Here is a 23,198-nt window from a genome sequence, read left to right as displayed (position 1 = left end):
TCCTGGAGCCACGTTTCTACACGGACAAGTAAGCAGCGGTTCCTGATCACAATCCAGCTTGTCTTCCATGGAGCGAACACTGGAGGGCAGCACTGACGGGAGAGTTGGCCTGCAGGGGCCAGTCCTCAGCCCAGCATGAATCCAGCATGCTCTCTGTTCTCTTCCACACCACCTCCCCTGAGTGACTGTAACTGATGATGTCACAATACGAGGGTCTGCTCCATGCAACAGCTTAGAGCACACAGCTCCCCGCCATTGGTCTCACCAATGAACCAATGAATCGGACTTGCAGTGTTTTATATTACCAATGTCCAACAGGGTCTTGCGATCCCAAGAAAAACGTTTTTGAAACATACTTGCACCATTTGTTGGACCTAGAGAGGTCACTGCAACCAAGCGCGCCACCATCTTACCGAAGGGACATGCTCCCTTCGTCACAAGACATGCCCTTGAATCCTGGCAGATTCCTGGTAAATCTTCTCTCCTCACAATACTACCAACCTTTGTATCACCCGCAAACTTACTAACCCACCCTTCCATTTCCTCATCCAAGTCACAAGAGCAGGATCCCTGAAAAGATCCCTGCAGAACACCACTAGTCACTGACCTCCAGGCAGAATATGCTCCATCTAATACCAGCCTCTGCCTCTGTGAGCAAGTCAATTCTGAATCTACACAGGAAATTTTCCTTGGATCCCATGCCTCCTGACTTGCTGAATTAGCCTTTCATCCTTGTCAAACATCTTACTAAAAATCCATATACACCATATTCACTGCTCTACTTTCAAATTGTTTCGTCACTTCCTCGAAGAATTCAATCAGGCTTGTGAGGCATGCCCTAATCCTCACAAATCCATAATGCTAATCCTACTATGCTTCTCCAAATGCTTATTATCATGTCTCTAAGAATCCTTTCCAATAGTTTGCCCATCACTGAGGGGATACTCACAGTTCTATAATTTCCAGGATAATCCCTATTGCCTATCTTGAACAAAGGAATAACACTTGCCACCTTGAGGATGCAAAGATCATTGCCAAAGACTCAGCAAACTCTTCCCTCACTTCCCCTGAGTAACCTGGGGAATATCCCATCCAGCCCTGGGGACTTATCTATTGTAAAGTTTTTTCCAAAAGTTCCAGCACATACCCGTTCTTAATGTTGACATGTTCCAACACATCAGCCTGTTTGACACTGTCCCTCCATTTATCACTGTCCCTCTCACTGGTGAATTCCTTAAGGATCTGTCCTACTTCCTCCGACTTTATCCCTGATCAATCCTACCCTCACTCTAGTGAAGCAAGTTAATTTTCATATAGTTTTATAACACATAATTTTATTGGGAAATTTTCCCTTCCCTGCTGCTTTCTCCTATGGTTTCTGATTCTAAAATAGACTAGTGAGTGACCCCTGTAGTCCAATCTCAGACCCAGTTAACTAGGTGATAACTGATAAAACCCATCACTCAGTGGGTGGAAACCGCAGCTCAATCTTTGTCCACCTTCAATTCGAGTCAGTGTTTGACATATCCGAGATGAAGGAAATGGAGCTGTAAGTGCAGCCAGTTCCAATCTCCAGCTGGAAGACCATCAATGCACAAACAATTTTGACAGTTCACGGAGTACAGTTGCCCACTATGGCTCATATACCCCTCAAGGTTTTACCCCCATCCTGACACTCCAGCCATTGTCTTCCAATGTGCTCTTCTTGTGGTTCCTGCCTTTTACCAATCAGAAAGTGAATCGCTTCTTTGTTCCCTAGTTGGATGCTTTCAAACCTAGTGCTTCCCCGCCCTCCCAACTCCCCCTCTCCCTCCATCAATGCTTTTTGCAGGTAATGAAGAACACAGGTCGTAAACACAAGATGCTGGAAATCTAGAGCAACACACACAAAATGCTGGAGGCACTCAGAGGGTCCAACAGAATCTTTGGAGAGGAGTAAAGGACCAAGATCCTTCTTTAGGACCTTAATGTTTCTTTGGCCTGTACAGAGCAATCACTTGAAGATTGCAGGCATCCCCAAGAGTTAGCGGCTGTGACAGGGAGTTATGCTGAATAGGGCCACTGGCTAGAATAATGGTTCCGCACCAGTCTCTTTCTATGGCAAGGAGTGAACTTAACCTTGATTAATTTCAAAATCGAAAGATGCAGGCTGTTGATAATATCTTAAACACCTCTCCTCCTGCTGCTTTTGAAGGTATGAGTTCTTTCCCACCCTCTGAGCTTTCCTTGCACCAATCACTAGTTCTTTGCACCACCTTGAGTTTGTTGATAGTTAAGTCTAATCCATAATCAAACCCAGGCAGTCCCCAACTGTGAATACATATGAAGTTTAAGAGAAAGAGACTGAGATTAACCATCTATTGCAGATACAAGGTGCCAGGCAGGAAGGGAACAGAAGGATGAAAGCGAGGACTAACCTGTAACCAAGTTCAAAAGGAAAGCGAAAGATCAGCAAAACCAAGAGAATAGGTTACAAAGGATATTCGGTCTAGACAGCAGATTGAAACTAATCATCGTATATGATTCCCCACACTCTAGTGACCCTCATTTCCTTTCCTCTGTGGTTCACTGTCCTCTCCTTTTAGATTTCTTCTTCTTCAGCCCCTGACGTCTTCCACCTATCATCTCCCAGCTTCTTACTTCATTCCCCTCCCCACCCACCCATCTTTCCCCTCATCTGGCTTCACCTTTCACCCATCAATTTATATCTCTTCCCCCACCCCACTGTCTTATTCTGGCTTCTGCCCCCTTCTCTTCCAGTCACAATGAATGGTCTTGGCCCAAAACATCAACTGTTTATTCCTCTCTCCATAGATGTTGCCCGACCTGCTGAGTTCCTCCAGTAATTTGTGTGTGTTTCTAAATGATTCCAGTAGCAGCTTGTACACAAGATGACTTGATGCAGTTATACATCCCAACATACGACACACTCCCAGTGAAATCTGGTGCTTTATCTCGAGATATCCCCAGTGAAATAATGATTGCAGTCAGATGTTTTACCTATCAGGGTTGGATAGGAAATAGGTCTGGGGGGAATTGTGCAAGTGGATTAAATGTCAGTTGGATTCAATAGGTAAACAGTTGAAATACTGAAGAAACATCAGACAGAACTGTGATTGTTTGATGTACGTGGGCAGCTCTGCTCTAGGGGAATCGGATTTCAGTGCTCAGTTGCAAAATGCTACCGACTTTAAAATAACTTTGCACCCAGACTTAATGGTTTGGTACACGACCTACAATTGTAACTAATCACATATTTATTATCCCACTTTAAATGTTTATTCTGGCTGGCAGAGCCTTTGAGGTGTCTAGCTGCTGCGTGCTTCATCCAATTTCTCACACAATCTAAAGAGAACTCTCCTTCTTGAGGAAGCCAAGTTCTCACATAAAGGTCATTAGAAGCCATTACAATTAATTCAGCTTTGATTTGTAAAGCTGAGTAGTTCTCAGATCACTGGGTCGGAGGTTGGTGGTTTGATGGCCGTCATATATCCTGACTCTCAGCAACTGACGACTTTAACACATCATTTAACCTGACTCTCGAGCGAGAATAGTGTTGTGCTAGCCGCAAGACTTTAATTCTGTCGTAATCAGGTGAACATTGAAAATTTTGAACTCTACAAAGAGGAGCTGTGTGTTCAACCATAGGTCTGTTTTTCCACACAACTACCACCTCCATCACACACAAATTGGAGGGTGTTGAATCTTTTTGTGCCTCCCTTTAGCTTAGTTAACAGCACCTCAGATTGAGATCATTCTAAGCATTAGATTCTGTATTTCATGCCCAGCTTTTACATCATTTTCTCCTTTTTTTTACATTGTTTTTCCTCTTTCCTACAACACAGGAAGCTATTCAGCCTTTGTGCCTCTCATAACCTTCCCAAACGACTATCCATTCATCCTGCTCTCCTGCTCCTACCTTATTTCCTCCAAATTCCTATTTTCCCATATTTACACATTCCCTTTGGAACGTATTTGTTGAATCTGCTTCCACATACCTTCCAAGTTCCGGACGACAGCATTATGCTGTACAACAGAACTTTTCTCATGCCCCGCTCTGTGATTTCCCCTCCAATTATCTTAAGCTAGTAACCTCTGGTTGCTTCCCTTTGCCTGTTGTAGTACTTTCTCCAATAAAATGATCTTTCATTTCTCTCGGTCTTTCTGCTGGTTACTCTCATCTTTTTGTTCAAAGGAAATCGATAAAATACGTCACACTAGAGAGGGAGTAACTCAGATAGCAACCAAATACTCGATGCCTCGTGCATCTACTGAAAGAATCTCACAGTTAGTGAGGCCCCTCTTGAGACGAATGCAGGCAAAGTGAAAGCCAGTATGGATGCAGTAGGAGCAAATGGTAGGAAGGGGGTGAGTGGTTGCACAATGCTAGAGAGCATAGAAGACAGTAGAGGTGTGTGGCAAGTCTAAGTAGGAAGCTCATAATTATAAAAGTGGTTAAACCAGGTCCTGTACAATGGAGAGAGCTACCCAAATACTAACATCCATTTCTTTTTACTTCAGTTGCTTGGTGTTGGGGCAAATTCATAGGCACTCGGTTTGCTCCTGGATGCCACCTTTTACTTGTATTCAAAGGTGTAAGCGTTAGCTTTGGGGAGAGCATTGTGGTAGCCCATTTGCTAACTCCGGATTAATTGTAACACCATTCCTCATCCCCCGTCTCCTCCTCCTCCTCCTCAAATCAACACAGAAGTCTTGCTCCTTGGTGTGACTTGAGCTTCATGTTCTTGGTCAGTGGTCCTGATCCCCAGAAGAAGATGAATTAGAACAAACCATTCTGTAGAACAGCACAGGAAATGCTCTTTGGCCCAAAGTATTGCGCTGAACTAACTTGTCATCAAATGCCCAACTAAATCCTTCTGTCTACAGGATGTCTATATCCTTCCATTTCCTGTACATTCATGTGCCTACACCTCTATTTTGTATTTATCTACCCCACTACACAAGGCAGCACATTCCAGGCACCAATCACTAAAAAACATTTCCCCCTTCACAGGTCCTTTGAACTTACCCCCTTTCACCTTAAATGCATACTCTCTAGTATTAGACATCTCAGCCCTGGGGATGCTGGCCATCTAGTCTATCTATGCCTATCATAATCTTATAATGATCTATTAAAGCTCCTGTTAGTCTCCACCACTCACAAAACATCCCAGTTTGTCAAAGTTCTAAGTACATTTATTATCAAAGTATATATATTACATACAACCTTGAGGTTTGCCTCCTTACAAGCAGCCTCAGAACAAAGAAACCCAATAGAACTCATTAAAAAAGAAGACCGTCAGAGACCCAATAAAAAAAAATTGTGCAAACAATAAAAGTAAGCAAATAACATTCAGAACTGAAGTTCACAAAAGTGAGTCACAGCCGATCCAAGAGTCTGTGAGTTGCAGGCCACGGCCTCAGTTCAGTACAGACACGAGTAAGCCTTGTGAGCAGTGAGCTGAACACTAGCCCATCCCTCTCCTCCAGCCCCAACACCCTGACCTTTCCAATATGGCCTGGCGCTGAATTCAGTCAAACATTGGCTTGTTCATTACTCACGGGACCGAGCCCACCATCTTGACTTCGCCTCACTGCGGCTTTGCCACTTCAAATCAGCTCTGTCCACTCTAGCAAGGCCATACTTTGGCCCAGGCCACACTGCCTCAGTTAGGCCTGTACACACCGTGCCGTGACTACACTGTACCTCAGAGACTTCAGTTTACATCACAAAATTACCGGGTCATACAGGTGGTTCGAAGGCTCAACTCTGAAAGGGAAGTTACAGGTTATTGATTTCAGTGATTGCTTACCAAAAAAAAGTGTGATTGATAGAGTAATTAGTAGTTTTGTTTGCTGTCAGCAAGTCGTCACAGTGTTTCACCAGGACCATCTTAAACTGAAAGATCCAGCCTCTCGTTATCACACGTGCCCTCTAATCCAGGCAGCACCTTGATAAACCTCTTCTGCACCTCTCCAAAGCTTTCACATTCTTCCTATAATGGCGTGAACAGAATTGAACATTATATTCCAGAGGCAGCCTAGTTTTATAAAGCTGGAACACATCCTCCTGACTCTTGAACTCAGTTCCTCATCTGATAAAGGCAAGGATGTGCCATTGTTCAGATGACTAAGGCTTTGTCTTCCTACTCAAGTGGATGGATTAAACCAGGTGGCCACTGAATGAGAGAAGATGGCTGGATGTCCTGAGTCAATACTTACTCCTCAGCCAACATCAGTAATAAAGCAGATTATCTGTGGGAGCTTGTGCACAAGTTGGCCGCTACCTTTCCTGCAAAATGACTGCATTGGCTGCAAGGCGCATTGATGTATTTGGATGGTATGAGAGGCACTGTGTAAGGGCAGACCTATCCTTTGAAAACCAGTGGTTAAATGTTGCCTACGAGGTCCAAACACAAGTGTATTTTCAGTGGTGCACACCATGTTCGTTAAGGAAAGTGAGTGAGAAAAACTATATGCTGAATTTTCAGCAGCTCCACTTATCTCCTGTGATACTTTACCACCGCTGAGCTTAAGGCAGGCTTGTCCTCATTTGCATAGTCATTAATATTTTGCATTTTATTAATTGCTGTGTGAAACTGATTTGAAACTTTTTATATCTCAGAGATGCATGAAATTATCAATTCCTTAATTCATTCCGCTTTTACCAGTTGATAGAGAGTGCATACTGAGATTCCAGTAAGGAAAGCCAATTGGTCCATTGTGGCAACACCAACACAGTTTCCTTAAAAGTGTCTCTAAAGTTTTATTTTTGTTTTGCTGCTGGGGGTGGGGGCCCCTGCATCAAGACTCAATGGCTGCAGAACTCTCCAGCATCACACTTCATAATCTGTCTTTCAGCAGCTTGTCTCAGTTCACGTAGCAGTGTAGTAGTGCGATAATTTGAGTCGAGTATGATGTTCTCCAAAGGGGTTATTTCCTTAACAGAGAATGTCTGTGCATGACTTCATTTAATGTGAGGAGGTTGATGCACGGGTAGTCACCACACAGATCGGTGTCAGGGTCCAGTGGCATGGAATCCAAGATGACTGGGGGTCCTTCGCTGTTGCAGCCTTCACTGCCATTGTAATATGTCATCATCTTCTGTCAGCTCCACCATTGAGGTCTTGCTTGGATCGCTCTTTGTCTGGAACCTCCTCCTTGACCTTACAGACATGGGTGACCCCACCAGGAGCTAAGGTGCAGATAGTAACGCTCTCGGGATCTCAGGAACTCACAGACCATGACAAGGTGACAATCCTCAGAGAATGAGAAGTCCACACACACTGCAGACATCTCTGAATGTCATCTCTCCTTCACCTCCATTCAATGTTGAAAAGCCCCACGATTCCTGTAGTGTCTTCTTGATGAACTCAAACTTCTCGTACTGGGCATCAGACTGCTGACCCTGTAGTTGCCCTGAATGGCTCCTTCCAGAACAAATCTTGTTGTCAAGTGCCTGATCTGTTGAAAGTCTTGAGCTGTTTGATGAGAAGCACACAGACCCTGTGCTCCGTGTTCTTCGGGGCCTAGTCATCTCTTTATGAAACAGAACTAATAATGTTGCTAGGTGACCTGGCCTTTGTTTATTGCCAAAGATACTGTTTTAAAATTAAGTCAGCAGTGGAGCAAGTGTTATAACTGACCTGAAAATATGAAGTAATGCCCTTAGGAAGCTGATAATGATCTTCTTGAAATTGTTTGTATCTCATCCTTGCAATGTAATATGCAGTGTTTATGATAAGACTTTAATTAAGTTGGCAGGAAGCAGGATTCATGGGGTGTGACTTATGCATGGAGAGAGTCCCAGCATGAACCCATCCTTTGAATGAAGAAGTACTATCTGATTTTACTCCCATTTTGCCCAGCACTTTAAAAAAAATTTCTGTCATAGAGCACATCTTCAAGGAGCGCTGCCATAGCAAAGCAGCATGCATAATCAAGGGCCCCCACCAACCAGACCATGCTCTCTTCTCGCTGCTGCCATTGGGAAGGAGGGACAGGAGCTTAGATCCTGCACCATCAGGTTCAGGAACAGTTATTACCCTTCAACCATCGGGTTCCTTAACCAGCGTGGATAACATCACCCACTTCAATACTCAACTGATTCCACAAGCTATGGGCTCACTTTAAATGACTCTACAACTCATGTCCTCCGTATTATTTATTTATTTGCTGTTTTTTGTTCGTTTGTTTATTTTTTGTTATTTGTTTTTATTTTGTATTTGCATAGCTTGTTTCCTTTTGCACATTAGTTGTTTGTCCCTCTTTGTGTGTGGTTTTTCATTGATTCTATGGTGTTTCTTTGTCTCAACTATGAACATCCACAAGAAAATGAATCTCAGGGTACTATATGGTGACACATACGTAGTTTGATAATAAATTTACTTTGAACTTTGAACCTTTACCTCCTGGATTATTCCAGATGGAAGGCTAAGTGTAAGATTTCACAAATAAAATGGCGGGGGCAATTTATGTTTAAGAAAACTCGTTTATTGAACACCAAGAACTGAACACAAAGCACAGTAAAAATACTTTACGTAATTACCTCATCACGTCAGACCAGCCTCTTAAAGTGAACCTTAACCCAATATTGATGGTTATGAAGTACAGAGTGTACTTTTCCAATAATTACATTACCCAATATGGCCTCCCCAGAATTAATTTAAACTGTCATTGTGAGCCTGTCTGGAGCTCGGACGAGATGCCCACAGTGTTCCACAGTGGATGAACGAAAGGCACCTCTGGCTCATCCAGAGGTGTATTGACATTTCACACCAGCAGAGGAATGGTAGCGGAATTGTCCAAATCCTGGTGGGCCGGTTTAAGGCGATCTACTAAAACACATTCAGGTTTACCCCTCTTACCTATGATAAAAGCCTTCTCCCCGTTCCAAAAACGCAGAACAGGCCATTGTAAGGGGGCCTGAGGGGATGTTGGTGTGCATCATTGTGGACAAAAATGAACAGGCAGAATGTAGATTAGCAGGTACCGAAGAGTGCTTTGCGCCTTGATGGGAGGTAGAATTGGTGCCAAGGAGTTGAACTTACTGATGAGGCTGGAATGCTGTTGAGAGACCGACCAAGTGATTGTGGCATCAGGAATAAGATCACCCAGCATACGTAATGGATGTCCTTATACCATTTCAGCCGTGGTCGACTGCTGGTTCTCTTTTGAAGCTGTTCTGAGCCCCAGCAGGATCCAAGGGAAACAATCTTGCCAACACTCATCCATCAGGGAAGCCTCAGGGCAACCTTTAAGCAGTGGCAAAACCGCTCGCTTAGGCCATTGGGCTGCAGGTAATAAGCCATGGTGTGATATAGCCTAATGCTGAGGTTCTAGGCCATCGCCGCCCAGAGATCTGATATGGATTGTGACCGCAGTCAGAGAAATATCAGATGGGATGCCCAACTGAGCAATCAAGTGCTGATGAATGCCCAAGCTACATCTGCAGCCATCGTCGATCCTAGAGGGACAACCTCTCACCACCTCATGGTTCGGTCCACCATGGTACGGAGCTCTGTGAAACCGTGGGAAGAAGGCCAACAAAGTCCACATTGACAAGGTCGAACCATCACTTAGGGATCTCAAAAGTGCCTCAAGCTGCCTGGACTTTGTTGTTAATTTTTGCCCACTGGCTGCAGTCCAGCCAGTTCAAATTGAGGCCAAGAAGCTCACAGTCCAGCATGCCGTACTTCCTTTCAGGGGACGGAAAAAGGCAAGTGGCTGCCACACACCAAATATTCGTGCACAGCACCTGCAGCGCAATCTGAAGCATTAGCAGTGATGGCTATAGGTGTGTTGGGGAGCGGTTACGGCAACAGGGTTACATTGGAAAGAGCTTACTTGGTATCATCAAATGCCCTGGTCATGTCCCGCTGACCAATCAAGCATGTGACTGGGGTATTGCCATTAAATGCACAATACAGGGAAAGCATAATTTCAGTATCTCTCTGAATGAAGTGGTGATAGAAATTCACCATTCCTGAAAACTCCTGTAGTTTTTTTAGTAGTGTGGGGTGGTGGGAAATCCATTATAGTGGCTACTTTTATGTGAGGGATATCGCACCTTCTGCAGAGATGCGATGACTGAGGTCAATGGTTGACAACCCAAACTGACATTTAGCAGGGTTAATAATCAACCCATGTTGGCTTAAGTGATCGAAAAGTGTGTGGAGATGATACCTGTGTTTGGATTTAGATGCACTGGCGCCAAGTATGTCATCCAGGTAAACAAAAAGAAGATCTAAGTCTTTTAATACAGAGCCTTGTAAGGTTTATGCTGGATTTTTCAGCCCCAATGGCATGCACAGAAACTCAAAGAACCCAAACGGTGTTATCATAGTTGTTTTGGGAATGTCCTCCGAACACACAGACACCTGATGTATCCCCTAACTAGATCGATTTTAGAAAAAAATTAACTTTCTGGCTAGTGCTGAAAAGTCCTGGATGTGTGGAACAGTGTAACGATGGGGGGGCAGTGGCCTCATTAAGGCAGCAACCACCATCAGACTTAGGGACCGTATGGAGGGGTGAAGCCCAGAGGCTATTCCACTGGCATACAATGCCAAGTTGGGAAACTCAGCCTTTGCAGTTGCCAGCTTTACTGGGTCCAGTCTATGTGTGCGGGCATTGACTGGCGGCCAGCTGTAGAAATGTGGTGCTCAACCCTTTGTTGTGCGTCACCTGTCATGCTCTGTAGGTCTGAATCCTGCTGCTGTTGGCAGCCTCTAGCGAGGTTTCATCACTCTTTGCCTTCTCATTCATGGGCGACGCTGGCTGCACATTCACTTGATCACTCATGTCACACAGGAAGTGTTGCCCTGAAAGGACGTCTGTAACGAACACTAGATGACCCTGGCAGCTGGATGTCCCAATGCACTGGCGCTGTCAAAGCTGCAAGGTGGTCGGCATTTCCTAGCATTCGTACCGAAGCAGGCATGGTAAAAGCTCAGACTTGGGGTTGTCTCTTTCACAGCCGCGGGCATCCTTATGTCAGGAGCTTCACTGATCGGGCTCATTGAGGTAGAGAAAGAAGGAGGAATGACGCACCATTGCTTGGCTGATATAGACTATGAGCCATTTTAGCATGCTCCCTGTAGTCCTTCGTGGCTGCATTAGTGTGGGCTAAGCAGACTTGATCAAGCATTTGCCACATGAGGAGCTCTTTAAAAATAAAACAAAGATGGTGAGTTTCCAGGACAGACAGCACGTGGTCCATTTACTCCAACAGCTTAGCTTCACCGAGGCCAGGCAAAGAGAGCAATTGTTTGGTGTGCTTAGACTCTGATGGTACAAAAGTCTGTAAAAGGTGAACTTTCAGCATTAAGTGCTCGTCGTGTTAAGGCACTTGTTCTTGTAGGCTGACCACTCTCACAGCCGTGGAGTTACTGAGCGATGCTGTCACATAGAAATACAGAATTTGGTATTGTCGGTGGAGACTTCTCACAGAGCAAGTTGGGTCTTGGCTTGTACAAACCAAGCAACAGCATTTTGCTCCCAAAACTCCAGCAGTTTCAAAGTGACGGCATTAGCCGACATGTTCAATAACTCTGAAATCGTCCTGGAACATCAGGGTCACCAATGTGGATTTTTACAAATAAAATGGCGGAGGGGAGGCATTTTAATGTTTAAGAAAAACTGAGGCAATTCATTTATTGAACACCAAAAGCTGAACGCAAAGCACGGTAAAAATCCTTTACATAATTATCTCATCACGTCAGGCCAGCCTCTTAAAGTGAGCCCCAGCCTGATATTGGCAGTTGTGCATTCTGAACATTTCCACCAGTTACATTACCCTGCATAAGGTTCAGACAACATAAAATAAAAATAAAAAGAGCAGATTAAAGAGGCTGCAGAGAGGAGATACAATGTTTTGAGCCTTTGGATTTGGGGCAGTGTCAGCTGGGACCACAGGAGATACAAGAAGCAAGCATGGGTTTGACAACTGTTCCTAGGATTACAGCTGGAAAAGCTATCAAAAAATTTCATGCAGCGGCATCACTGTTCACCTGCCAGTGGTTTTCTGAAGAACCCAGATCGGCTTTCAACGCCAAGGGCTTTTATATGATGAGTGATTCCTGCCCAGCACCACGGTGGCTTGGTGGCTTAGCGGTTAACGTGACGCTATTACACCTTTCCAGAGTTCAGAGTTCAATTCCAGCGCCACTCTGTAAAGAGTGTCTGTACGTCATCAAGGAATGCATGGGGTTTCTCTGGGCCCTCTGGTTTCCTCATCATTGTAAATTGTCCCACGAGTTGGTCAGGGTTAATCGGGTTTGTAGAAGGTTGCTGGAGCAGTGTGGCTCGTAAAGCTGGAAGGGCCTAGCTCTGAACTGCACCACAAAATAAATAACGGAACAAACAAATAAATAAATGAAGTTTCCCCATCTACAGAGGGTATGTGCATGCATTTTAATTTGACTCGTCTTGGAGGAGCATTTTAACATCTGTTAATTATTCACACATTCACACACGCATATGTGTATATACACATATATGCCTTTAATACATATGTGCATGCACACACAATCACATGTGTAACTACAACACATACATACAGACATAGACACACACACGTTCATATCATTAAAGAGCTTTGTGATTATGTGACCAGTGATAATTTGTTGAGCCCAGTGCTCCTGCTTGCATCCACCTTGCACTCCTGCAAAAATATTCCAATATATTTTGTTCCACATTTTGCCTTTAACTCTTGAAGTCCACAGGCAACCTGGAGGACTGGTAGCCCTGGGAGAGATATAAAAATAGGGCAAGGTTGATCAGGTTAGGACTTCATTCCCTAGAACATAGAAGACTGAGGAGAAGTTTGATAGAGGTGTACAGAATTGAGGGGTATAGGTAAGGTAAATGCAAGCAGGCTTTTTCCACTGGGGTTGGGTGAAACTACAATTAGAGGTCATAAGTTAAGAGTGAAAGATAAAATATTTAAGGGGAACTTCAGTCAGAGGATGATGCAAGTATGGAAAGAGATGCCAGCAGAAGTGGAAGATTTAGGCTTGATTGCAATAGTTAACAGAAATTTGGATAAATTCGTGGATGGGAGGGGTATAGAAGTCTATGGTCTAGGTGAGGTTTGAGGCAGAATAACAGTTTGGCATGGACTGGTTGGGCCTGTTTCTGTCTTGTAGTGCCCTGTGATTCTACTAACCCAAATTCTGCAAATGCATTGTCCTACAACCAGCAACAAAATGAAATACCCCAAGCTACTGCGATGGTTGGAATGATTGTGATTGCCTGCAGACCCTAAGCGCCAAAATATGTTCTTCGTTGGAATGTGGGAGCCTTCATAAGAACCCAGAAACTGGCTTTGGATTAGCATCTCAAGTAAAAAGCAGCCCTCCTAATAGTACAATATATCCTTACAACAGTGCAGAAACCAGAATTACAAGCTGGAACTTTGTATTGTGCTCTCTTTAAATCAGGCTGAATGGCAGCTTGGATTTCCACAAACTCATTTATTATGCTGATGAACTGTGTGCTATCACTTACTAAATAATAGAGACAACAAATTTGCTGCCAGAGGCAACTTGACGTCCACTGATTTGTTTTCGCTGCCGATTATTTTTTCTGCTCAGATTATTGCTGCTACCTTTTATGTTACTTTATTTGTCATTATGTGCTGCACATATTCAAGTGGTCATTAACTCAGTGCAGAGCATCTGCACGCGATAATGTTTCCCATTACTGGAGAGTGAGTGCACTTTCAGTTGTCAGAAATGATTTGGGTTATTGGGCACCATCTGAATTCCAACAGTAGTTTATCTCAGAGAAAGCAGCATGCCCCGTCAACATTAGATATTATCCTTGGGCCCCACTCATCCTATGCAGTGTCTGTCCATTGGATACTGTCCAGGCAAAACATTCATCCTGTTGATAATTATCTGTGTTTATCTCTTCATCTTGTTCTCTTGCCACAGCTTTATATCTATTGCCCTCATTTTCTTTGTTTCGCTTCCTTTTTGAAAGTGAGCTAGTGCTTGACTCGCGTCATCCCACTCTCTGCCGTTCTCACTTATGCCTGTGTTTGTCTTCATCTTGCTGGGTACGCATTCCCTTGTACATTCTGTCAGACTTTAGTCTTGTTGTTTCTCAGTCCACCTCTGTCCATTCTTTGATCATCGATCCCTTTCTCTCTCACTCATTCACGCCATTTTCTCTATTTTAATTTTCAGTTCTTCCCATTCTATCGCCAGCCTTTTTTTGTGTGTTCTTCTTATTTTCAAATCTTCTGTGTCCAAGAAGATAGTAACCTTTAAGGGTGTTAAAGGTTACGGCAGAAGTCAGGAGCATGGGGTTCAGAAGGATAATAAATTAGTTATGATGGAACGGTGGAGGGGTCTCAATGGGCCAAATGGCTGAATTCTGCTTCTGTGTCTTATGGTCTTAAAGTTTATCTCCTGACAAGTTTGACTTGAAAATGTTGATTGGGACACTGGGACACTCTCATTTGTTCAAAACCAGAACTAAGTCCTAGTGTCTCAAAACTCAAATTGAGATAATTGCTAGTGTCTGGAGCTGAGCTAGTCTGAAATCAGCATTACCTTCCTCCTGAACTACACTGTCACCCCAGGGCTCTGGAGTGGGGCTTGAACCCTGTTTATTCCCAACCAGATATCACCCATTTCACACACAGCCGACGACTAAGGAAAATCGGATCATGATCACAGGTGATTTGGGGCAGGCATGAGCAGAGGCTCCAGCTCGGAGATGGGAGTTAGGCTGAAGGAGATGCCTGTGTGAATATTGGATGGGGAGTCAGAGGTCAGGTTAGGAACAGGGATGTTGGGGGAGTTAGAGGCCAGGTCAAAGTCTAGGCCTCTGGTTCACATTTGAAGATCAGCAACATGGACATAGAACAAAAGACATCCATGCCCAATGATGGGCCAGCAGATTAGTGAGGATGATGGCTGGTGACCTCCCCAGGCCAGTGAATCATCGGTGGGTTCCGGGATCTTAGTTCCATACGGGCAGGAAGCCCAAAGTCAGGTGACTCCCTCGGAATATGAGTCAGCAAGGTCAGAGTTTGAGGCCTAGTGTTTGGGGACCCGGCCAACAGAGAGTCTGGAATTTGATGCCTGGAGTTCACAGTCCTCATCCATGATTCTCATTCGACATTATTGGCGGGTCCTGGGGTCAATACTGAAGGTCAATTGGAAGTCTAGAAGTCGAGGCCTGATGGCTGAAGCCCTTGGTCTGTGAGTCTGCAAGTCCACTGGAGAAGTCCAATGTCTGCTAGTCCATGGGTTCTCTGGAGGCCTGGAGACAGCCTGTCCTGAGGTTGGAGGACAGCCTGTGTCTGTGCTTCGGTAGGTGGGTGGATGGGAGCAGTGGGGCTTGTTTTGCTGTTGTCTTGTTGTTGTTGGTGTTTGTGTTGTTTTGCAAACATTGTGGGCATGCTACATTGGCACTGGAATGTGTGGCGACATTTGCAGTCTGCCCCCAGGTTGTGTTGGTTGTTAATGCCAATGGCATCTTTCACTGTATGTTTCAATGTATGTGTGATACATAAACAAATCTGATTATTGACCAAAAGCTACCCAGCTCAGTGCTCATGATCCAGGACATTGGGAAGATGGCAGGTCCTGTGAGATGTGCCTGTGTTCATGATCTGGAGATGATTAATGTGAAATGACCAAAATCCAGGCGGGACCTGGAGTCATTCCAACTCCCCGCCTCTCAATATCTACAGTACTCAAACCATCTAGGTGGTGTCATAACGTCTCACCCTGCCAAAAGCCTTACTAAAGTCCATGCAGACAACGTCAACCACTGCCCCCTCTTTTGTTCATTTCTTCAGAAAAATTAATGAAATTCAAGAAACATGATTTCCAACACAATGTCATGATGTCAATCTACCAGAATCCTATCATTTCTGCGATGCTTATAGTCTTGTGGCTGCTTCTCCCCCTTGCTATACACAAATTGTATTTTCAGTTCTTATATCACAACAGTGAAAAGCACTCTGTCAGTGCTGGCAGATCCTTCTGCTCAATGAACAAGGGCAGGGTACACTCTACTCATATGCCCTCTGCTGCTCAATAGCCAACAAACAATAACAGAGGTCAGAGAGAAGACTGACAGAAGAAATTATTTTAAAACAAAAAAGGTAGGGATGAAACTGCAAGAGAATATGGCAGCTCTTCTTGTTGAGACCTTTAGGAAACTTTCTTTAATTACATTGGGATTTATTATTGTCATGTATACTGTTTACTCTGTGTGTTTCAGCTGAGCAAGGGATTTCATTGCTCTGGTGTATATGACAGTAAAACAACTGAAAGTGAATGCAAATCTGGAGACTAATCTTTAAAAGTGTTTCACCACTTGTAGAATGCTTTTGACTTCCTGGGACTGTGAGGGGCTTCGTGCCTCTTTGTTTCTTGGACATTTTGTAGATTATGTCTGCCTCACTTTATCTGATACATTTTTGGTTCCAGCAAGGAATCCAGGATCCAGGAATATTAATTGAATAGAACTTTCTTTTCTCCATTGCCAGGAAGCAGACACAGATGACAACCAAGGCACACTGGACTTTGAAGAGTTCTGTGCCTTTTATAAGATGATGTCCACACGACGGGATCTCTATCTCCTGATGCTCATGTACAGTAACCACAAGGACCAGATGGACACCGATGACCTGAAGAGGTTTCTGGAGGTGGAGCAGAAGGTGAGCATTTTAAGAAAGACTTAGTTCTATATGGAACAGTTCCTTGTCTTTACAGATTCCCATTTGCCAATTACAGCTGGGTGAAAGGACACCACTGGGCCAGTCAGAACATTGATCAACATGAGCTTAAGGGATTACTGTCTTGCTTTATTTACAAAATGTTATGGACCCTGTGTTCCATCAGGTTAAACTGAAAGCTCTTGTGAGTAGGTGTCCAAGCACCATTCAGCATCCAAGACCCCACATCAAAGGCTCTTTGGGAACTTAATCCAATGTGTTAGACAAATGGAAAAGTTTAAATGTGAAACATTACTCTTATTCAGCAAGGCAGGTAGAATCTATGGTAAGGAATAAACACTCAACCTTTCAAACTGAGACCCTTCATTAGGACTGGAAAGAAATGGGGCAGAAGCCAGAATAAGAAGGTGCGAAAGGTGAAGGAGTACAAGGTACTAGCTCATAAACCCGGAGAATGGCTGCCTTTACTTTGTCATAACTCTCCTCCTCCATGGACAACGCCACATATACCCGCTGTGCCTTCCCTTTTAACACACTTTGTAACATCGCCACCCACTGTGCTCTGGGCCACTCCTGATTCACTGCCACCTTTTCAAAAAGCAAGAAATAACTATCAACATCCGTCTCCTCGAACGGGGGTACTAACCTCAACGCCCGACTAACATCAAACCGCTCCTCTCGGTCTGACCCCTGACCACGTTGCTCTTGCTTTAACTTCTCCATCTCCATGTCATGTTTCCTCTGTCTCTCTGCCTCCCTTCTTCTCCCTCCTTCTCAGCCCTTTCCTTCTCCTTCTCAGCTTTTTTAACTGAAGTTCATGCTCTCTTTGCTTCTCATCTCTTTCCTGCCCCTTTTCACCTCTAACTCTCTCTCTCTCTCTCGGCTGCTTCCAGCTGCTTTAACTTAATTTCATGTTCCAACCTTAATTTCTCCAACTCTAACTGAGCTGTCCCACTAGCTGGTACCTTTTCAGGGATATTTTCCAATACCTCAGTTGCAAACACATTCTTCCCAATATAATACTGGGTTATTGCCCTTTGCACCTCCCGCTTTTTCATGGATGACCTCACCTCTGCGAGGTTTAACCCCTTCGCCAAATTTATCAAGTCTGATTTGGTGGCCGCCTCTAGCGTCTCCAGGGTCGGGTTTTCTATAAATTCATCCACGTCCATCTTTGCTGGTTTCCCGTCTGGCTACCCGCGTACCAGATCCAAGTTTGGACTTACAAGCCCGATTCACTGGCTCCCCAATTTGGTTTCAAATCTCAAGACGAGAACCCCAATTGTTGTTACGAACCCCGTAACTGGGTCACTTACCAGCAAAGATAGAGAGGCCCGTTGAAGTCTGATGATACTATTTTTAAAAGTCTTTATTCATAAAGGGGCACAAAAATAAGATTAATACAGACATTCAGATAAAAGACGTCGTCAATACTCAATCTAGAAACACAGGTGTAATAATAATCATCAATTAAGCAATAGCTCTATCGTTTGTCTAGGGGATATTGTATTGTCCGATGGAAAGATAAAAGTCACTGTCCTTTTAAGCTGCAGCTCTTTGAGTTTGAGAGAGAGATGGTTTGAAACTTGCCCGGGTCTTTATGAGGCCAATCCGTTGCGTCAGGGGAGTTGGTTCCCCGGTGTTAGTTCCAAGTCGTTTTCCGTGGTACCAGCCACCAGCCCCCAGGCAAGGGAACTGAACGCATGTGGCTTCCTTAAAGTGGCTTCCCGCTATTGTGCGATCGCTAGCGTTTCTTCTGGTGCATCTGAGGGGCTGTCCCTACTGCCCCTCTTTTATCTTAACTCGCCGGGTAGTAGATGTCAATCAGGTTGGGGTGATGCAATCTCTCTCTCGACCAGCCCACTTTGCCCGAGGGCTTGCACGTAGCGCAGTCCCCAATCCACAAACGTTGTCTCCAGGAGACAATGGCCAGGTCTCTCTCTCTCATTTCCTGGGTCCTCTGAACCAACCCAAGAATGCTCTTGCGATTCTCACAAAGGAGGGGGCTCCCCTGCCCCTTCAGCCACTCAGAGCTGTGGTGCATTCATAACAAATGTGACTTTCCATTCCCATTCTGGCATTCTGACAATAGCCTCCTCTAATACTATGATGAGGCCAAACTCAGGTTGAAGGAGCAACACCTCATACCTCCAACCTGATTCATGAGCATCGATTTCTCAAACCTCTGGTAATTTTTCCCCCTCATTCCTTCTCTAATTTTCCATTTCCCATTGTTGTTCCCTTCTCACACCTTCTCTTCTCCTCAGCTGATCGTTACTTCTCTCTGGTTCCCCTGTCCCCTCTCCAAGGACCTCTGTCCCCTCCTATCAGATTCCTTCTTCTTCAGCCCTTTACCTATTTCACTATCTCCTCCCAGTTTCTTACTTCATAATCCCTCCCCACCTTTACATATTCTCCCTCAACTGATTTAATCTGCTAACTTCCACTCCCTCCCCTCCCCTCACCTTCTTCCCCCTTCCTTTCCAGTCCTGATGAAGGGTTTCAGCCCTGTTACGCTGCATGTTTATTCCTCTCCTTCCTGCTGAGCTCCTCAATATTTCCAGCATCTACAGAATCTCTTGTGTTAATAAATCCTATTCTTTGTCATTGATCCAAATTTCTTGCCAGATGTATTAAAGGGCATTAAAAAAATCTTCAGTATGGAGTGATTATTGACTTTGTAAAAGCAACTAGCATATGTTACATGCATTTGGTGGTGCACTGGGTAGTGTTGCTGTCTCATAGCTCTGGGGTTATGGGTTCAGTCCTGATTTCCAGTGCTGTATGAAGTTTGCATGTTCTCCTTGTACAAAGAGAGGGATGGTAGCATAGCGGTTAGTGCAATTGCTTTGGATCGCCAGCAATTAACAATCGCAGTTCTGATCCCATCACTGTCTGTAAGGAAGGAGTTTGTACATTCATCCCTGGCTGTGTGGATTTCCTCCGGGTGCTCCAGCTTCCACATTCCAAAGGCAAACGGGGCTAATATCGTTAACCTTGTGACTAAGAGGGTTATCCCAAGTGTGCTGAGTTCCAGCCACATCCCAAGGACGTGCTGGTAGATTAATTGGCCACTGTAAATTATAGACAAATTGTTAACACAACAGACGAATATAGTCATTGAGGGTACACTCATACTGTGATTTAGTTTCAGGGGCTACAGTCACAGAAAAACACTTCATAGATTCACATTCAGATTTCGATTTACTTATCACATGTACGTTGAAGGAGACAGTGAAATGCTTCATTTGCATTGACTACCAACACGACCTAAACATGTGCTGGGGACAGCCGGCAAGTGTCGGCACACTTTCCAGCACTAACAAAGAAGAATGCCCTTTACTCCTGGTGGAGTCATTGGGGCGCCGTCATGACAAGCTTTTTGCACCGATACTTTTGGTAATTGCTCATCATGTGGTGTTTCTGTAGCATTCTCCAGGTTTTTTTTTATGAGGTCGAGTTGCTAGCTCGATGCTCAACCCAGCACGGATGTAAAGCGTGGAAGGGAGCTGGCTGGATTCAAACTCGGGACCATTCGCTGCAGAGTCCAGCGCTGATGCCACTACACCACCGGCACCAACAAAGCATGACCACAATGTTCCACAGAACAACACAGGTCGCGACAACAACAGCAAAATAATCCCCTTTCCCATAGGGATATATCCCAGAATTACACAGTCACTGAAAGATGCAGTCATAAAGGGACACGGTCACAGAGGGATACTGTCGCAGGAAGATACGGCATCAGAGGGATACAGTCAGAAAGGGAGACAAACACAGAAGGACACGTTCACAGAAAGATACAAACACACAATCATTAAGAGGCAGTGTCAAAGAAATGCTGAAGAAGGAAAGTTTATAGGAGTGGTTAAGGAAGCAGGAGGAGTGGAGAAGTAAGTTGTTTAGGGAGAGAATCCAGGGAGCTTGACCCATGATGTTGTGACAGGTGGTTTATTAGTAGTTGAAAGCACAGAAGATGCTGTAGTTCAAAGAACAGTGGGTTTATGGGGAGTTGTTGGGACAGGCAGATGAAGTTAGGCAGGGGAAGTGAGAAATATCAGGAAATGGCAACTTTGAGCTTAAAGTTAGCCATGGGTAAGAGAGGCAGAGTGAGAATAATGAAGGAGTTTAACTGTAACTTTGATTAAACATCAGCCCATGGTGCTGGATCAAGAGTGATGATGAGTCTTTAAATAAAGTAATACCAGCCATTAATCTGTAATTGGCTCACAGTCAAATGTGAGGTTGAAGTTGTAGGCTCAGGAAAGAGCATCAATGATCTCCCTGGACTGTCGCTCACTGAATGTGCTGAAGCAGACATTTCCATTCCTTTCTGGACTGCCATTAGAAGCAGACAGCTCTGTTTACTCATTGCCTCCTGCCCAATGAATCTTAAGGATAATGTTGCTAAAATGATTTCCCAGGTGCTGCTTGATATAATAACATCTTCATGGTTTCGCTGTATCATTATCAATTTGAACAGGCATGAAAACAGCAGCATTTAGCTTTAATATCTTTTAATAAATTTGAACTGCAATTCAACTGGCTTCATTATATTTTGCCTCTCTTTTGTTGCTCTGACATGCCTGTTGTGGGATTTGGTGCCAATGCTTGGTCTTCTGGAAAGAGAGCCCATAGTCTGAACTCAAAACTTCCAACTAATTCAATCACATACTCTTGTTTAAAGCGGCTGCATCTTACTTCATCCTGGGCACTGCAAGGCTTGGCTGGAACACAGTCTCATTAAGGCCAGTGACAGTCCAGTGTCCTATTTAACCACGTGGAACTTCATAGCGGTATCCCTTAATGTCCACATACACGGTTAGGGGCTAGAATTCAGAATGAAAATCTTACCACCAATCCCAGGAGAAGAAGAAAGGCTTGCATTTCCAAAGCACTTTCACCGTCTGAAGATGCACCAAGTGATTTATGGTTAAGGCAGTATGTTTGGGTGTATAGTTCATTATGTAAGAAATGAGATAATGCTTTTGCGCACATCAAGGCTCCCATAAGCAGTATTGTGATTGCAACCACACAACCTATTTTTTGCGATATTGGTGGAGGGATAAATATGACCAAACATACTGGGGACAACAAATGCCTCAAGTGTTAGAGTCTTTTCATCTTCCCCAGGCATCACAAACCTTCTCTTTAATTCTCACCACTCCTTCCTCCTTTCTATCCACCCTGAAAAACACATTTCATTTCTACCATCTAACTGGAAATATTGGCTCTTCTTCTGTCTCCACAGATGCTGCCTGACCCGTTGAACATTTTCTATTTTTGTTTCAGATTTCCAACACCTGCAATTCTTTTGCTTTTACTTGCACGCTAATCAGTTAAGCACACCCTGTGTGGCATCCTGTACATTGGTGAGACCCGACGAAGACCGGGAGACCACTTCACCGAACACCTACGCTCCGTCCACCAGAACAAACAGGATCTCCCAGTGGCCACCCATTTTAATTCCACTTCCAATTCCCATTCTGATATGTCCACCCATGGCCTCCTCCGCTGCCCAGATAAGGCCACACTTAGGTTGGAGAAACATCACCTTATAATCCATCGGGGCAGCCTCCAACCTGATGGCATGAATATCAATTTCTCAAACTTACGGTAATGCCCCCCAAACACCACCCCCTCTTCATTTCCCATCCCCTTTTTCCTCCCTCACCTCATCTCACCAATCAACTTCCCAGCTCTTTACTTTGTCCCTCCTCCTCCAGGTTTCAGCTATCACCTGGTGGTTCTCTCTCTCCCCTCCCCCCAACCTTTTGAATCTACTCCTCAGCTTTTTTCCTCCAGTCCTGCCAAAGGGTTTCGGCCCAAAACGTCAACTGTACTCTTTTCCATAGATGCTGCCTGGCCTGCTGAGTTCCTCCAGAATTTTGTGTGTATTCCTCGAATTAGTTAAGCACGTCTGCATGGCACACAAACTAGTATCACCTGCAGCACTAACTAGTTGAACACAGTTAATGGTCAGCAAGTGCAATGTAACTTGATTTCCCTTATGATTTGGGAACTAGGAAATAAACCCTAGGGCTGGACATAGCTGAGGCTCTGACTCTGACTCATACCAGCCTCAGGACCTCGATGTGATTGCCGTAGTTGCTGTTCAGGCTTCATTCCCTCCCCCAGTCCACTCCACATCTCCCCCAGCCACACCGTTTCCGCTCAGCCTTCTACAGACACAATGGCCTGCTGAGCTCTGTGCAGAATTTCAAAACCATCGCAGCTCTCTCACGTCTGAGATATTCCAATATAACTTAACCACGTGTTCTGTGTTGTGAAATGTGAGACATCCAACCATTGGATGCAACATCAATTGAAACAATGGCCTGGAATTTCTTTCAACAGTCAAAACAGAATTGCTTTTGGACTTCCAACTTTTAAAATAGATCCATGACATTTCCTTGATGACGCTGCAGCTGAAGGGTCCTGGCTGCACTTCATTTTCCTTTCTCCGGGGAATGGTACAAGTCAATCATTCACTGGG

The 23,198-nt window shown here is 44.5% G+C and overlaps 1 protein-coding gene across 1 annotated transcript in view; it reads left to right on the top strand.

Moving 5' to 3' along the window:
- The window catches only part of plch2a (phospholipase C, eta 2a), a 310,297-nt gene that overhangs the window by 179,134 nt on the left and 107,965 nt on the right, over positions 1 to 23,198 (top strand). The window contains exon 7 of the mRNA XM_059952164.1: positions 16,514 to 16,684. Coding sequence (XP_059808147.1) covers positions 16,514 to 16,684 — 171 coding nt within the window. The remainder of the gene's footprint in view (positions 1 to 16,513; positions 16,685 to 23,198) is intronic.

The sequence above is a fragment of the Hypanus sabinus genome, chromosome 27 (assembly GCF_030144855.1).
Source record: "Hypanus sabinus isolate sHypSab1 chromosome 27, sHypSab1.hap1, whole genome shotgun sequence".
Lineage (NCBI taxonomy): Eukaryota > Metazoa > Chordata > Chondrichthyes > Myliobatiformes > Dasyatidae > Hypanus > Hypanus sabinus.
Note: the sequence above shows the minus strand (reverse complement) of the source record. Positions and strands in the feature narration are given on the sequence as shown.